Source organism: Trachymyrmex cornetzi, unplaced genomic scaffold, assembly GCF_001594075.2.
Source record: "Trachymyrmex cornetzi isolate Tcor2-1 unplaced genomic scaffold, Tcor1.1 scaffold227, whole genome shotgun sequence".
Lineage (NCBI taxonomy): Eukaryota > Metazoa > Arthropoda > Insecta > Hymenoptera > Formicidae > Trachymyrmex > Trachymyrmex cornetzi.
In genome coordinates this window covers 1,534,890-1,553,874 of record NW_017296923.1, presented here as the reverse complement: position 1 = coordinate 1,553,874, position 18,985 = coordinate 1,534,890, and the positions used below count along the sequence as shown (strand labels likewise).

The 18,985-nt window shown below is 32.3% G+C and overlaps 1 protein-coding gene across 3 annotated transcripts in view; it reads right to left on the bottom strand.

Annotated features, from left to right (window-relative positions):
* Nucleotides 1-4,039: 4,039 nt before the first annotated feature.
* Nucleotides 4,040-18,985, bottom strand: part of Gycalpha99B (guanylate cyclase 1 soluble subunit alpha 2) — a 29,141-nt gene continuing 14,195 nt past the window's right edge. For 2 of the 3 annotated variants that reach the window (XM_018506572.1, XM_018506574.1), the window contains exons 3-11: nt 18,742-18,824; nt 10,811-11,156; nt 8,928-9,297; nt 8,520-8,699; nt 8,166-8,304; nt 7,515-7,681; nt 6,780-6,923; nt 5,779-5,933; nt 4,040-4,485 (exon numbers count right to left, since the gene is read on the bottom strand). In XM_018506572.1, coding sequence (XP_018362074.1) covers nt 4,290-4,485; nt 5,779-5,933; nt 6,780-6,923; nt 7,515-7,681; nt 8,166-8,304; nt 8,520-8,699; nt 8,928-9,297; nt 10,811-11,156; nt 18,742-18,824 — 1,780 coding nt within the window. In that variant the 3' untranslated portion in view covers nt 4,040-4,289. Of the gene's footprint in view, nt 4,486-5,778; nt 5,934-6,000; nt 6,144-6,779; nt 6,924-7,514; nt 7,682-8,165; nt 8,305-8,519; nt 8,700-8,927; nt 9,298-10,810; nt 11,157-18,741; nt 18,825-18,985 lie in introns of those variants that run through there. The other variant, XM_018506573.1, reaches the window with a different exon arrangement.

Here is an 18,985-nt window from a genome sequence, read left to right as displayed (position 1 = left end):
ACGATTTTTTTACACAGAAAATACGAGAATGCATTGATACGCATTACGGTTAGAATATAAATATGCTTAGTATTTAATATTCCTTTCTGTCAGTTCTATAGTCGAGTAAACCAATATACGTCATTGCAGTTTAATCGAACCAGCGAAACGGCTGGACGCTGTGACACAAAGAATATATGCATATATTCGTATGCGAGTGAGTTAATAATAAAGTGTCGATAGCAGAAATATGATAGAGGAGAGCTGTAAGGGAGACACGTCGTGCAATTCAGAATAGCTTTCATAAGATGTACATCATCAGAGTATATATATATATATATATATACATATATACATATACAAGAAGCGGAATAATTCAACTGAAATGGAATACGCAAACTTAATTATTCTCTAAAAGACCATTTATTAATTGAAAGTCATAAAAATTAGATAGTTGCTAGAAGAGCTGTAATATTAAATGATATATATTCTTTCAAAATTATTATTAAATTTGTAACGCTTAAGAGAATTCATTACTGGCCGATAAAATCGATACAAAACTGTGCCATTTACGTCAGTTAATATTAATTAACCAATTACCGGCTCTTCGTTAAAGATAATTCAATGCAATGTGGTGGAGACGTGCGACAGATGGGAAAGTAAATAATGAGGTTCTCTGTAATGAAACCTTTGTAGCAAAAGGAGCTACAGCAATTTTTCAGACTTGTCTCATAGTTGTCTCATATTCCTTCTGTGTGAAAAGTGGAGGCAACACTCAAGATGAAGATGTACCGAGGCATTTTTATTATTAAAAAAAAATAATACTAAGCAAAATGTTAGATTTGAATTTATAAATATAATAGTACAATTAATAGCCTATAATATAATCTACAATTGTAAATTTATAATAAGATAAGATGAAACAATTTCAAACATGGTATAATCTGAAAGAAGTAAAATTGAAATCTAATTTTTGAAGTTCAAGTTTGATTTTTTCTGTTTGGTACTTTTCAGCAACTTCTGTACAATGAGAGGATGACCAAACTTAAATCTTCATTGACTTGAAATTCGATTCAAATTTTATTTTGTTTAGAATTGTACCATGTTCTAAATTGTACCACCTTACTCTATATGATGTTATTATATAATGTAATGTGTTACATTGTGTATATAATATATTATACCATTATAACACAATATTGTAACAATTATATTATTTTTATGAAAAGCATTCAAAAACATTTAAAAAATAACATCAAGTAATATTTATTAGTAGACATGAAAAGATGTACTTAAATGAAAATTTTTCAATGTTCCACAAAAAAAATTAGCAATGCTATTTGAAATAACGTAAATCCCGATATGATGATTTCTTAAACTTATAGAGCTAATGTTCCAGTTACTTCACACAGTTCGGAACTATCAAGAGAATGTAATTAAGCGGAGAATGTGGATTATGTCACGCGTATTAAACTCGAGGCACTCGAAATACCTACCATGAGGATGCTTAACGATGCGCATATCTTATTAAAATATTTACTCGATTTAAATGTGTGTGCTATTATATTTTATTTATAATCGTAATATTTTAATAGATCTTTAATACATGGTTTAGAGAGAATTGCATTATTATTCCATTACATCCTGGTTGGTACAAATGTATAATACTTATTTAATGTCCTAAATTTAATAAATTAACTTGTCAAGTTAATAAATTATATTTATGTAACCTAAATTTGTTGGGAACAGTGCAAAGCTACTTTTAAAGTAGGATATTAAATAAACGTTGTGTAGTATTAAAGTGTTTTAAACATATTTCTAAATAATAACTTAAGTTGAATATTTAAACTCTGCACAAATATAATTTTCCTTGCGGAGCTCGTTCTAAATACAACATAAACATCATTGTTTAATGAAATTTTGTAATTTAATTAAATTGCTTTAATAAATATATCATACTACTCAACAAAGAAATATTTGTTAAACTAATTTGTCTAAATTTTCTCTGAAAATCACAAAAGCATTTGACTTAATTTCTTTAATACATAATGTACCATAAACAGCATGGTTTTTTAATCTTTTTTAAATTGTAATATTGAACTTCTTGAATACTCTTTTTATTGCACTATTATATAGCAAGCTGAAATTTAATAAAAGAAATATAAAAATAAAGTAGATAAAAAACAAATAGATTTATCCTATCTTAATCTTGTTTTTTTTTTAGCATAGCCATACAAAATATTTCTAATTTATTTATAATTGAATTAATTAAACGTCGTAACTGGTTAAATATTAAATAGCATATTGATTCTATTTCATTTATTAGATGTATGTGATTTATTAGAATATTTGCAATGAAAATAGATCTTATTAACAATATTCCTTTTTAATACAGTCCAAGTATGTGTTTCTTACAACACATTTGCATTTAATGTTGTTTTTTTTATCCTTATTTGGCGTCTTAATAAATGCTTCTTAATTATATATTCAATTATTTAATTATATAAGTATTTTATTCCCATAATTATTTATTTACAACGAGTTCTATTTAACTTTACGGGAATACGTGATCCTTTTTTTGCACGTAACAATGCTTGTTATTGAAACCTGACTTTTGTGTCATTTTCATTATTCTGGTTAGCTGTTCTAATTTTTCTTTTCTATCTTTTCATATATATTTTAATATCTGTATCATTTCGTGGTCCCGTTTCAGAACCTTTTACGAATTATTTCGCTCAGTGCCGAGCGTTTGATTACACAACATAGCTGGAAGGAACGATGTTTAATTTCTTCGTCTCTGTATAAATGGCACTATAGGAAACATTAAGGATACGCGAACAGAATGCTGGTGAGCGCAAACACATGTACACACACATAGAATACACGTACACATAAGCGTACGTGCGTGAACAAACGAAGGGGCCGTTAGTGACAGTGGCTTTGTAAAACCACCTCCTAGCTTTCAGTTTTACAATACACGCCACCTCCCGTTTTGTATCCCCCGGTAAAACGATGCGCGCACGGTTACGTTAAAGTGGAAAGAGGCCGCGCTTTTCAATAAGCGAACTGCCGCTGCATCTCGCCGTGAGAACGGCACAATTAGTTATTACCGTGATCCACAAACCGGCGTTATTATCTTAAAAGCTGCTACTTCGTACAACGGCCGGAAGTTTTCTCGGGAGAAAACGCTTCCGCGGAAAGTTGAAATATTAGCGGTCCCATAAATCGCGCCTCGTAAATTCCGCTGCTTTCTTATACGAAAAATTGCACATTAGTCATTAATAAGTCAGCGTAATGCACTGTGTTACGAAAAATTTCGCATTACTTCTCGTCGGGAGAAACGGACATACAGGCAGTATTGATTATACTTATCATCCGAAAGAAAGAAACAAGTCATGCACGTTCGGTTCATTTGATCTTGATTTTTGAACTTTTCGAAATAAACATACGCTTTTATGCAGTATGTATATACAAAAATAAAATACGTTATAAAATACCAATTTGATCCAAGTCTTATCTGAAAATAAACACTTGTTATAATAAAAAGAAGTAAAACATAATAAATGTAGCAGCTGTGCTGGAAGAGAATAATGAAATCTATTTTGTGAAGAAACAGCTGAAAAATAGTTTCCATAATTTATAGAAAGTATTGGCGATCTATTATTCCTTACAGAAATATAATACGGTTCAATTTACTATTTAAAGACAATAATTACTTATTTCAGGTATTGTTAGTACTGTTTTAATGCTTTTAGTACTCTACAAGAAATAACTAATTACTGCCTTTCAGTAATAAATTGACCAGAATTAGATTTATGTAAAGGATTGACCTGATTTTGAATCGGGTGTGCATAAGATAGAATTGTCCTATAAAATTTTTTTTTTTGGTAAACATTTATATATTTTCCTTTATAATTACATTACGTATAAAAATAATAACTGCACATTTGTAATCATTTAGATTATATAAGAATAAAAAAATTCAATCTGTAGATATTTTTAGGATAGGGTACCTTAAATAACACACAAATATAGAGTTTATGATAGAGTTTTACTTGTTTCTTATATTTAGTAGGTATATAACGATTACAATCTAAGACTCTGCGTATAAATAGTATCCGCACAGGATCTCTTTCAGTGTGTTCGTACACAATTAGCGCCATGCTTTTAATGTACCTTTAGTGCCAGCTTTGAGAGCTCATATACATCGATCGATTTGATAGTGTCGGGTGTGCCGTCGCTATTATCGACGGTAATATCGTTAAAGTAACACACTGATCAACGGTAAACGTCCTCATATCGGAAGGTATCTACATATTGCTACTGATTCCGAGTTCCGTAATTGCAGCCTGAATATGCACGTCGAGAGATTCGCTCGCATTGACACTGCTATGCTGATACCCATTCAGGAAGTAACACGTGCCCGATACACTGGCTGGCATTCCCTTGGGTAGATTGTCCTTGGTCCGCGGTTCCAATATGAATCCCGATTTTTGTATTAAGCACCTGTAAATACATTTGCATACCGTGAATGATGAGCGTATGCGTATATCGCTTCCTTATTTCAAAAGTGATATAACATAAAAAATAGTGGTTTTTAAATTATTACTATAAATAAGTTAACACTAGAAGTACCGAGCAGAAATTATTGAACAGAATGTTTTAATTTTTTAGATTAATATCCGTTATATTTCTTGTGTAAAAAATAGGTTTTTAACACACACAATCTTTTTACTTAATAATAATTATGTCCTTGCACGGATAAAATATTTGGTTTCTCATCACTTTTCTTTTTTATAGTAATTTATGCGTATGTTTGTTTGAAATATTAGTATTTCAAATGTTATATATATATATATAAGCAAACATTACTCTGTCAATCAATAAAACTATTAAAAGTGAATTAATTTAACTTTATAAAAAATCGTCACAACTCAAAAAGAGTGGTATTTTTAAGGGTTATCAAACGAAAGCGACAGAAATGATTTGCTCATTTTAAGAATATTGTTTTATCAATGTTGTTAGAGAGAGATTACACACTGTTAAATCTAATGCCAAATTTAACTTAATGTGAGTCGTCACTGCTCCTGCTAAATATATCGTTATTTTATATTAAAATAATAATTAAATTCGATACTATATCATGTCAATTTGATATTATATAATGTCAAATTAACATTGTATAATGTCATATAACCATTGTTTTAGTATAAAATAACGATATAATTAAGTAGAAGCAGTGGCGATTAGGTTAAATTTAACATTATAGATTTAACAGTCAATAATTTTTTGTTAAGTTGAAAAATAGTTTTCCCCTTTTCTCTCTTTTCTAGGAAGTTTTTCTATGCAACACATACATTCACGAGGGGGTAACCACTTAATGCAATCGTGGCATAGAGTCCTCGAAATCATTATAAAATTCCTATGAAATCTCTATGTATAATCCGATAATTACAAATGCAACCACGATAAATTATTGTATAATATTAAATAAATTCGTATATTTTACCAAATGACTTCATATGTAGTGAAAACAATTATTTGTAATCAGATGAAATCATATGATGTCATGTAATCTGTGGGACAATATTTCAGGTAGTGGTTACCCCCTCGGACATTCAAGATACGTCCTAAAGACATCCAGAAAACATCTCTAAGTCCTCTGATCGTCCTAAGAATGTTCCCAGAACATCTGTCGGATAAAGTGTGCTATATGTGTAATTTTGTGAATTGTGTCACTTTTGAAGTAAAGAAGTGATATATGTTATATAAGAAGAGAGGTATTGTCAAAAGACATACAAGTACGTAGTTGGACTGACGTTGACACGAAGTGGTTCGCTCGTGGATTCGAATTTATTCGCCAACGTGACGTTATGTCCAAAGAGACAGTATCTTGGCATTTTCTTACCAACGACTCCTGCCAACACCATCCCGGTGTGAATGCCGATGCGCATCTGATAGAATAAATAAGCAAGGCAATCTAGTGAGTCGACAACAGCTCAGTACACTGCATATTGACGAATATAAAAAAGTTAGATGACAATCAGAAGAAAACATCAACGAGAAAAAGAAACATAACTTGCTTTAAATGTTAATGCAGTCGTGGGTAGACTGCGTTTTCTCATATTTTCAAACCGGCCGCTTGTTGTCGTAGTTAAGAAATACTTTAAATGGAAAAAGTTTTAATAGCATTCAAGACGAGAATAATAAACAACAGAGTGCTATGTAATAATCAGAAATAGGTATTTCTCAATTGAAAAACTTTGAAAGAAATATGATGTTTCCTGAGAAGGGAGATTTGAGATTTGAGAGTTGAAAGTTGAAAAATTGTTCCAATTATTATTTTTAAGTATGGATGAATAAAAAAAAAATCATTCATACAATTGAAAATTATATTTTTTAAAATTGATAAATTTTGTAAAAATATGTATTTGTCATGTTACTAATATAGCGACAAATATTACTTGTGTACGCGTAAAATATCATATTTACAAAATTTTAGATTTTTTAAAATATTTCATATTCTCTGTATTTTAAAACATGGAACGCAACGGTATATAACGTTTAATATAAAATTTCCATTCCACTGTGCACTATTAACGTTTATATTTTATCGTAATGTGTTTTCTCGCTCAGTATAATGGAAGTAGAAACGCTGGTTGTAATGTACCAAATTACATAAAATCATAATAAAACTGCAAATGTTTACTATGCTATTACTGTCGACATTGTGCTGAAAGAAAATTGCATTGCATGTAATCACAATCTTATCTGTAGTCGTGTAATCATCAATGTAATACCTTTATTGGCTTGCCTTCGTGAGTCAGGTGATGAGAGCACGTTTGTATCATCTTTAGGCCCATCCAAGCAATTTGTTGTGCATGTGTATTGGTATTTCGATGAAGGCCACATGCAACGCAGTAAGCATCGCCGATTGTCTCTACCTGTTTATACAAGGAGAAAAGTAAAATCAATGCAATTTCCATTTACGTTCACACATAATAGCTGCTTTTATAGACCATGTTTGACATAATTAGAATTCTTCAATCAATTTAAATGAAAAAATATATTTTTATACTCTATCGGTATTATATTATTTCTTGCTATTGTGGAAAAACAAAAGCCAACCATGATAAGATATTATTCAAAAGTTATATCCAGTTCTTTCGATGTCTCACAGATGGCAGCATCATACATTTTAGCAACTCGAACGAGCTAGATTATAACAAAACGATCGGTATTTGTAAAATACGGATTGACAAATAAAAGTACATTGTTAAAAAATACTTATTTTTTACATGACAAATTAATAATTATTTTTTTTAATACGTCAAGGAATATTTAAATACAATTTATCTTTCGATTCTTATCAATTTAAAGTTTCAAAAAACGAAGGATGGGATACCTTTACTTGATTAATATAATTTGCAAATTAATAATTATATATACTAAATATATACTACATACTAAAAATATATCAGTCCATTTGATTTTTATGTGTAAAAGCATTGTTTCCAAGCGACTTGATAACGTACCTTGTACACATCCAACTGACCACAGTAAAGATCAAATTGCTCGTATAAATTTTGAAGCATGTTGATTACCATCATCGGCGTTGTTGTAGCACAGATGGATGTAAATCCGACTATGTCGCTAAACAGCATCGTGACGTCTGGATACGTTTTCGCCTCGATTGTTTCTCCTAAATGATTTAAATACCAATATTTAATCAATAAATTCTCACAAAATATATTCAAATTGTGCTGTAATTTAATAATTATAAACAATACGAATTAATGCAAGACTATTTATCTGTAATATTTATATGTAAATATATTATACAAAAACAAATATCCCAGTAAACGACAAGTTACACATAACGTACCTGTTGTAATTTTACCGTCAATAATATAACTGTAATATAACACGTGTACATGTGTATTATATTTCAATTAAATTGTTGAATGGGAAATTACAACTAACGTGAATCTTTATGTAACTTTGTTTGCTAAAATCAGTTCTGTAGGTGAAGGTAATAGATATAGTTTTTACAATTAATTATTTTTATCAATTATTTCCATTTTTGTATGGTCTTATACTACTTTGGAAAGTAAAGAGAGAATCTTAAAGAAGAAACAAAAATATATTGTTTCATTTTAGAATCGAACATAGATGTTGTAATTTACCCAGCCACAGACGTTTCGCAATATCCGGGGGAAATATAAGATGTAGGAGACTGACATTCTTTTCTCTTTCTGCATCGACTGCCAGGTTAGCTTCTTCTATAGAACTTTTCAATTTATCCATACGTCTCCTTAAGCCATCCTGAAAGAGGATTATGCCATTGTAGTTTATGCGGATACGATAGTACGGAACATCGATCCGTTTCAATTATATTAAATGCAACGAATTGTGTATTATTCTACCGCAATGAAATAATAACAACCATTGATGATATAAAATAAATACAACTCAAGTTTTGTTAAATAATACGGGTGCTCGACTCGTGGTCACATAAAACCGACCGTGAATTTACTCACCTGTGCCCTAGCTTGTTCGCCAACGAGTATAACGTCCCTTGTAGCGTCGTGAAGAGGGATATCAGAAATGAAGAGTCCTCGACCCGTTAAGCCCTCCAAGCCGTTTAAAAACGGTGAGCTTACGAATAAAATTGAGTCTGATTCGGGACAGTGTACCATCTGACCCTTCATTTCCAAACCCTGTATCAAAACAGAGTTATTTTTTTAAATTTATCTTATTAGATTACACGTACGTATTCGAAGAAAATTGAATCCACTTTGCATGCAAGAGTCGTGAAATTAAGCGATTTCCTTGCGTAATCTGCTTTTATATGTTTGCGATTTACGATCGAGCGAGTAGTATAACGATCGAATTCGCAAGTAAGCAGATCATCTTATCTTATGTTATCAATCATGTTACGAGCATACCTCCGCGGGATATTTATCGACGTCGTGCGGTCTCTGGAGGGTCAAGATAAACGGTGTATTCGCGCGCTTTAGGATCTCATGAAAGGTCAGAGTGACGCCGTGGGGTCGTGTGAAGACGAAATACGTCGATATCCCCCTGCCGAGCCGGTTCAAGTGGTGTCCAAAAATCTTCATGAAGCCGACTCCGAGTTGCACGAGCTCCAACTGACGATCGACGACGAAGTGCCATGGGAACGCTTTGCAAAAGCTCGCTACCCCCATACGAAGATCCGTTGCTGCGGTGGAGAGTGGACGGAAAGTGGATGACACTACGTCGCAGTCGTCGTCTACGCCCAGCTGTTCGCTGTAACGCTCTGGAGTAATCCGATATCTGCAATATTCGAGGTATAGGTTGCAGGTGTCGTCCTTTCACGCGGAAGAAATACCTATTCAATAAGTTATCGACATCGATCGCGCTTTTTCCGCATACATCAGAAGCAATATGCGCGTTACGAACGTTGTTTCAACGATATCACTGAACATTTCGCATATAAATACCAGGATTGAGCTTATACTCAACTTCTGCACTTGTATGTACAGATATGTGTTGGGTAGGAAAGTCAACACTTGTTATGATGATTTAAAACAAACAGAGGCAATTACTACCGTTCCTGATGCTACAGCGCGCAGATAAATGTAACCAGCACGGTGGAACGTTTAATTAAACTTGGAAATGTAAGCGATGTGCGGTGACAATGTTTTGCACGTCATTTACATGTTCGCGAGTTGATCTCATCCTTTCAGAATTAACGTGAGACTCGGCGGTACCGCACCTATCATCAAATATTTGCCACTGGCGAGAATCAATATTTGTTCAAACGAAAGGTTTGTACTCTCACGTGCCCTGCCTTTGCCTATCTGCACGAATTACATTCTCACGTGACATTATTTCACTCCACGCGATTTGGTGAGCAAACATTATACTACATACAAAGACATAGAACGATATAATAACATTTGATAAAACATTCGGTATGTAATAACATTCGATAGGAAGATTCATATCTGTTTTCTTTTTTTTTCGGTTTACCACAGTTTTGTAGTAACCGATATGAATGAATACATTTTATGTTTAAATCGAAATGGAAATTCTACGTAAACACGCGAATTATTTGCGTAAATGATGAATGATATACAAATAAATGCGTATAAATTATTTGCGTAAGGAATAATATTTGCGATGTTTATGAAAGTCACTCAATAGCGGTTATTAGAGTTTATGTCACAGTGTATTCATCAACTTTGAAATTTCATCATATATCTGCTCTGCAGTCACCATTTATATTCATTTTATACAAAGATCTAATCACAGCTGAATTGAAAAATTTCGGCGAATATTGAAAAGGTCATAATCATGTTGTGCCACCAATTTTCGCAGTATTTCTCCAAATCGTATTTCCAGCGCTTGTGTCGCTTTGATTTCATATTTTTCGTTTCCCTCTCTCTTTCTTGCTCTGTTTTTATCGTTTTACGAGTAGTCATCGAATCCGAATTGAATTGTCGCTTTAAAGTGAGGTAACGTGGACCTTTGTATTCTTTGCCGCGGAAAACTCGCTCGCGCGTGACGTTTGATAACAACTTTTGCATTCTTCACTGAACACAAAGATAGTCTAGAAAATTTCCTATATTTTTACGTTTCCATAGCATCCTTATCTAACAATAAGCTTATCTAACAATAAGCGGTTTCAAAATCGGGCTGAAAAGGAACGGAAATTAAAACCTGTGGATAAGACTTAAGATCCTCGACGAAACAAGATAGTACATAAGGGAAAAAGGTCGAGGCTTGTCGGTCACGATAAAATGAGGTGTAATGTAAAAGACTTCATATTCATAAGAAGATTTACCTAAAAAATTTTGTGTTGTAAGGATCCGGCAGTATATACACGTCGGCTTTGTCGCTATAAAACTGCCTGGCTATACCCTTCAAACTGCCCACTAGGAGATAGGCGATGGAAGGATGGTCGGTGGTGAAGTGTAGCTCCAACGCTTCCGGTGTGGCGATACACACAAACTCCGCCTCGGTATCCGATCCCGACTGATGCTGGACAACGTCGTTTACGCCATCCAGTGTGGTTAAGAAAGCGGTCAGATCGTTCCCAAGGCAACGAAAGGCCCGCTCTAAGAGACCCACGCAAGCCCATGCGATCAGCTCCTGTCCGAGATGATCGAAAAACGCGTTCACGTCGACGTCTGCAAAAGTTCCGTAAACATGAATTCGCCTTGAGGGAATTTCGTCGAGTCACTCAAGAACCATTTATTTCTTTCTTGGGGATATTCAGAGAACTAAGTTTTGTAAACTGTACGTAGAGTATGTACAGTGGCGCGTCGTCTTAAAGTATATAAAGCAAAATCCTCACACAAAAAGTAGATTTACTGTAGATACTTTATTTATTTAAATAAAACTCTCTATATATATTTATCTTGAGGTAGCAGGCAGTAACGTGTATCTTCTTAGGGGTTTTTTTTACTTTTTGCGGAATTATATACGGTTTATCTCTTTTATATTTTTATATTGAAAATCTCTATGAATGTTTAACATGAATACCAAAATCGGTGCATTTGAGAATTGCATGCGAATCTCGCGGGATCGATAATACATGCCGCGTTTCAACTCTGTTAAGCCTGGTATGTTCGGGTCCCTTGCAAATCCGGAAATAGATGCGGTGAGCAAGGGCTGCTTTAACGATCCCGTAGGTATTATTTCACATCAAATGTCGTTACGAAAACATGATAATTATAATAACGCTCCGTGTGATGTGATATACCCCTGGTTAACTATTCGCATTACATTGCATAGCAGTTTTTATGATATTCTGCCACATCATGCAATCGTAGAGACTCAATGAAATCCGCTCGATATTCATTGTTACCTCTTTTTTAGCAGATTTTTGACGAATATTCATTGATACCTTTTTTTTAGCCATCTGATTTTTGGCGAATAAGCGTCGATCTGATAATGTCCTCAAATCTTTACGGTAACCGCGTCATTAGCCGATAAACATAATAAATCACACGATAAAATATTGCAAATGCCTGATCGCGATCAACAATATAGGATAATATGTTGCCCGGAAATGGAAATATTATCTGTGATTTATGTGTATATTTACGCTGCGATTAACCCGGAAGCGCGGACGAAGAAATTTTCGGTTAGAATTTTCTAGGTCACGGCGATACGCGAGCGAAATAAGCGACAGCCTGTCTACGTTATTCCCTTATGAATTCGCCGCTGAATGCTTTCTTTTTCTTTACGTGATATCATAAATTCTGGCAGTAAACAGTTTTACTGTTCGACGTTGCGAGATGTCGGACGGTACGTATAGTTTGTCGTATAGACTCTTCGTAAGTCAATCTTACAAATGGCCTAATGTACTGTATATCTTTGGTGACAGCGGGAGTCTTAGAGTTTCTCTCGAGATTGCATTACGTTGGTACGAGAAGTATCTTCTATGCTCCGGTAACCACAGCAACAACCACTTCCTGTCGCGTATACGAAATGCGAAGTGATCGCGTTGCTGGCGAAAGAACGTAAAGGAGTTCTGGGTCACGAGAGAGGAAATAGTAGTATATGGCTTATGCTGACGATTTGTCTCACTGCGAGTCCTTATGAGCAGAAATACATGTTTTCCGCCTGCTTGACAAACGGCAGTGCGTATTTGTCAACGACGATAAGCGCGGTTTATACGTGCATCGCTCAACGCTGCTGATAGACCGCAGGCACGGGAAAATTTAATGGCCCGATAATTTTCTAGCGGCGTAAATATTTTGAAATGCGAAATAAATATAGAGAAAACTAAATTCATTAACAATCTCGTTTATTAATCACATGCTATATTAAATATTTTCAAAGCTATTCCTGTTTATGCTCACGTGTGCAATGTACTGAATCGCATTAATTGCATTAAAATATGCGGCCTGCGCTTTTATCAGTGAACTTCGATATTCAAGGGCTGGCGTAATTGTTAACGCGGGGGAAAGAGATTCCACCAGGATGGCAATTTCTTCACGGTGTACGCCTTTATGGTGTACGCGCACGCCTAGAAAAAAAAGAGACCGCAGCAGGGCGATTTTGTTTGAACTTGAAAGTACCATGCTACGCTACCCTTGTCTTTTTTTTTTTTCATGGATTACATGCTTGGATACGGAGATCACTTCGACCGAGAATACGTATATGTTGCTATCGTCGTCAAAGGAGCGTCTTGACGCAGGAGATAAGTTGGCGATATATTTAATATGAAACCACCACAGTGCGTTACACGTTTTATGGCGGGTAAACAGGCGTTTCACATAATCGCTCACAGTGTGCTCACAGCACGGTGCACCATTCTCTAATGTGGTTACGTAACATCACGCGTCGGGTTTATTGCATTAGGGCACCGTATTTCTAAGTTATGACCGCTAAATTCCGTTCGCGAGATACGTTTTACGTTACCAGACTATTAGTCACAAAGGGCACATTACTCGAACGACGACCGTTGTCTTCGGCAAACGGACGCGACCTGGGGTGTCCCATTCATAAGTTCTGATGAGGAAGTCAGATCCGAATACATTGCATGCACATATCGATTGTTCGTGATGATTAATGGGACGTTTCTGAAGCATACTCCACTGTAACTACAGTACTCGACGACCGAACGTAAATTGGGTTAATATGCGCTCAAAGATGAAGGATTATGGAAAACCATCTGACAACAACGTCCCTGTCAAGCAGCATTTACCCTTGAGCCTCTTTGATAATCGAGATCTAAGTTAACGAATTTAAAGTGTGTGCTACCAAATAGCATTGACTCTTTTACATACAATTAAATTATTAATTAATGAATTGTTGAAGAGCTTTTCAAGCGATAATTTCGAACAGTTGAAAACTTTTTCCTCTACGTACAGTGAATGCAAAAAATAATCGTATAGGGGAGATTTTATAAAAAAGTTTTATTTGTAGAGAGAGGAGAAAATAAATATTAATTAGCAATTTATTAATAAAAAGTATATTCCGTCCTAACATAAATTTCACAATAATAACCGTACTTAGAAGCTAAATTTTTCAACTATACGAATATATGTACCCGAATAATAAAATTTTTTATTTTCGCTTATTATATAGATGTAGATATAGATAATACATTTTAATTATTACATCTTTTTAGATGTAATAAAACTTTTAAGAATCTATTTTATTCTTTGTTAATATATTGTTAATTAATGTTTCTTTGAAAACAAATTTTTTTTAACATCTCTCCTGTATACAAATAGTTTTGCATTTACTGTATTACATTGCAAATAAAAAGGACATATTTAGCACACATCGATAAAAATATAATTCACTAATGCGTATTAAAAATAAAAAATGATTGTATATGTAACGTGTACCATATATGCCACAGTCAAAATGTTTGCACTTTACTAATCAATGTATACATTATATATACTAATTTCAAATTTGATAAGTAATTATATATTCATAATCAATAAAATTTAAATATTTGTTAGTAAATGTTTCCTGTCAGATTCGTTCGTTTTAGACAAAAATCAAATAAATATAATTTCTTTTATAATTTTGATTCTTTAGATAACATGACTAAACTGAATAATTATCGTACTTACATTTATACTGTTGGAAAATTTGTATTAAATTTAATGTATTTCACATGTCCCAAACGGTTTATTGAAATTTATATATTAATTTAACATAAGATAAATATGTTAGAAGGGAACACAAATATTATTTAAATAGACAAATCATGGAAGCATATTTTTTCAGTGAAATTAACATTTACGATATGTTAATATATATAAATAGATTTTATTTATTCATTTAAAAATGTACGTTTTAAAACATATTATTTTTATGTTACTTATTAACTTACTCATAAATTGTGTTATTTTGATACCAAGAAATATTAAATATAAATTTAATACAAACTGTTTAGGTAACATAATTACATTATATTATATTAAATATGTTAAATTTAAATTAAATATGTATATACGTAAATTCTGCGAAGACATTTGAAAAGCCTGTTATATCATACCACTAGTTACGATTGCCAGCAACAAACGAATATTCTGAGAGGTAACTGTAACTTTCTGAAGAGACTTTAATAACCTTACTTCTTTCCAAAGAGTATGGCTTGCTGGTTTCAATTAGCATTCTAAAATATGCTGGTTCCGCGTGTGCGAGCACTATGCGTTCGTCGTTTCAACATTCAAGATTGATCGCAAATAAACTCAACGTAGTTTGCCAAGTTTTCAAAGACACCATGAATTTCAGATACTTACACGTGCATATTGTACAAAATTAATTATCTTTAATAAGCATGTTTATAATTAATTATTAGAAGTGCAGAAGGATATACTATCTAGAAATGATTAACGATAGGACAATTTCTAATTATAACTTGTGCGCTGTGTTATTAACAAAGTGAAAACATAAACTAATGATAATAATGATAATATTATGCTCCTGAATGTTATTATACATTATATTCCAATGAAATTGATCTTACATTTCTATTCCGCTATTGAATTAATTCTTCTATACTTTCTTTTCATCTTTACAAATTACATTTTATATAAGATTTTACGATCTTACATACTATAGTTTATTATGTTATTGACAAAATAAAAACAAACTAATAATAATTATAATAATAATATAGTAATAATAAATATAAATATATATATATAATAATAATAATAAATTACGATCTTACACATTATAATTTACTGTAGTATACATTATTATTATTATTATTATTATTATTATTAGTTTAAGTTACTTTGTTAATAACGTAGCAAATTAAATGTAAACAATAATAATAATATACACTATAATTTACTGTAGTAATAAAAACATTTATATACCGGTTACAGTGTGTATATATTACTATTATTATTATTATTATTAATTTATATTATTAATAACGCGGTAAACTGTAATGTGCAAGATCGTAAATCTTCAATGCTTATAACGATGAGAAGGATAACAGAAGTATTGATTAAATCGCAGAACAGAAATGTAAAACCGGTACACATGCAATTGTATTGAATGCAATGTATAATAACATTGAGAAACATGATGCTATTATTATTCAAAGTCAGATCTATAACTCATAGAACGAATTTTATTTCCGACAAGGAAATCGAGGGGTAAGCTAAAGCGGAATATAATTTTTCGTTTCTCCTTTTCACTACTTTTCTATATACAATCCATGAAATATTCAGTCTTGCCTCGCGCATCTCTCGTTCCACTTCCAAAGACTCAGCAGTCTCAACTGAATTTGCCAGCCTACGGGTGGTCCATTTATAATATAAGATTATCTTTACGGGACTATGAAGTGACAAGAAAGACAAATTCGAAAAGAACTGACATATTTCTTGAATCTCGACGCAGGAGGAAAAAGCATTTCGCTTTGTCGTGGCGTATAAGGTTGAATCAATAAGGCGCTGTTTGCGTGCATAAGATAAGACCTACGATATAACGGCGGATCGCATCTTGGGCATGATTTTCTGTGAGACCGGGTTCATCTAGTTCATTAATCTTTCGGAGTACGTATTACCTATCTGCAGGTTCCTTCGTTAACACCAGGAAACCTCCACACATAGCCACCTATTTATGTACTCTATCTACTTCGCAACATCGTCGTCGCGCTAAAATCATATCGAATCGTGTAATTGAAATATCGATAAAGGTATTTCAGCACCTAATAGTTTCTAATCTCTGATAGTAAATATCGGAATTCCGATACATGAGTTTATAAAGCCTGATTAAGCTACATGGAAACAAATAAAAAAAGATCAAATTTTTTAACATTTCGCAACATTTGCACAAACAAGCGTAAAACAATTTAAAAACAATTATTTCTTTATTTATTCGTAAGATGTCTGCACATTTAAAGTTATTTAAAAGGCGTTAACTACGTTACTTTCCAAAAATAATATTATCGTTAGTTTTCTTTACACAAATTATCCTCGTCGCTGCATTTCGAATTGAAATAAAAAACAGCATGTAGCAGACAGAATTAAAACGCAGGATGAAATTAAAATATTATCATACGACGCCAGATTGCGCGTCACTATGCAGTTGCTAGGGAAAGTAGAACGCGTAACCAAGGATCCGGGACGAACACATTTAGTAAAGCTGGAATAATTTGAATGTGAAGAAGAACTGCCTCGCCCCGAGCTTTATTTGTAACGACAGCAACGTTCACGGCCCACATATTTTAATTTCTATTACAAATATGAAAAATGGTATTTTTTTTTTATAGACATTTCGTAATTTTTATATTGAATTCCGTCGTTTGTAGGTAACTTTGTTAATTATCGTTGCGTCAACATTTTTTCTTTATTGAAAAAAATCTATTAATTCTTTCGACGGGAATAAAAGTGCGAATGGAGAAAAAGATATTGCACCAATTACTTAATTGATGGATAGCATTGTTACTGTCTTGATTACTGGATATTTCATTTGAAATGTGATAAATATCGATTGGATCTTTCACGCTAGTTTTTCTGTATTTATTCCATTAAAAACTCGGTCAAGCCTGTATTAACGGATTCTCGCGTTATCAGCTGCCCAGCCAAACCGAAGCGGACAATGGCACTTAAGATATAATTATGAAAAATGCAAAAGATAACATACAATAACATAAAAGTAATGTTTGGCATTAGCAGAAAATAATTCCAAATTAACTTCTACTTGTTTGAACAGAGCGATTAAAAATTGATTAATATATTCGAAACATCGGAATTAATATTCTAAAGGAGACTTCATAAAATTTTATATCCTTCTTTTACAACAGTTCTTTCAACTGTGTAAAGATAATTAGTCGACATCCTTACCTTATTATAAATGATATTTAAAAAGATTTATTTATGTATGCTAAAATAAAACGTAAAATATCCTTAATTACATAAAGAATGCTTCACGTAATATTTACATAAATGAATTTTTGAAAATATAATTTACGTTATTTATAATCTAAAATAAGTGCTGAGTTATTATTTTTGGCAAGGGGATAACCACTAGCTGAAATATTGTCCCACAGATTACATGATTTCATCTGATTACAAATAATTTTTTTCACTACTATGAAATAATTTGGTAAAATATACGATTTTATTTAATATTATACAATGATATTTCTCGTGGTTGCATATATAATTATCGGATTATACATAGAGATTTTGTATAAATTTTATAATTATTTCGAGGATTCTGTCCCACGATTACATTAAGTGGTTACCCCCTCGATTTTTGAAAACGAATAAGAATAGAGAGATACCATAAAATTTTTATTTTAAAAGTTACGTATCTCTCGTCCAATTTCTCTTGATTCTGAAAATATCAACATAATTTATGAATTAATATCCCGAACTTTTTCTCAAATAAATAAATTGATGTGATAAGTTTCCTTAATTGGTTATGGTAGATTTATGATAATCGTCTCAACGTATAAAATTGGATTTAAACTAATTGTAAGCGGGCGAACGCGAACACAAACACGAAAGGACAAATTACTTTAATGAATGCGAACGATGCCCCGCAGCGACAAGTTTTTTGTTTTTAAAACTCTTTCCGTTATGAAATAATTAATAAATAATAATTTACTGTATCGCGCGTGGAAACGAATAAAGTAAATATGATTTTAAGAAACAAACGCAGTAAATGTGATTTTAAGATTTATTCAACGTTATTTTAAATAGTCTTTTTTGTTTGTATGTAACAGACGTCTATTTAGTTTATTATTATTTAATTATAAAAATTATGTTATCTTACCACAATCGTAATTTAGTGTCTCGTAAATGTCTTCCAGTAAATTATAGTTTTCCTCCTCTTCAACATTACTTAAAAGTTTTTCTCTGAAAAATAAAACAATATTTTATTATTGAAAATCATACATATGTAATCATAATTTAGGTAGAAATCAAGAATAATTATTAGCAATAAAAACTTGATTCAGATTTTTATGTTTTACATTTATTACATTAGTTTTTACTTTAATGCAGAATTTTTATAAAAA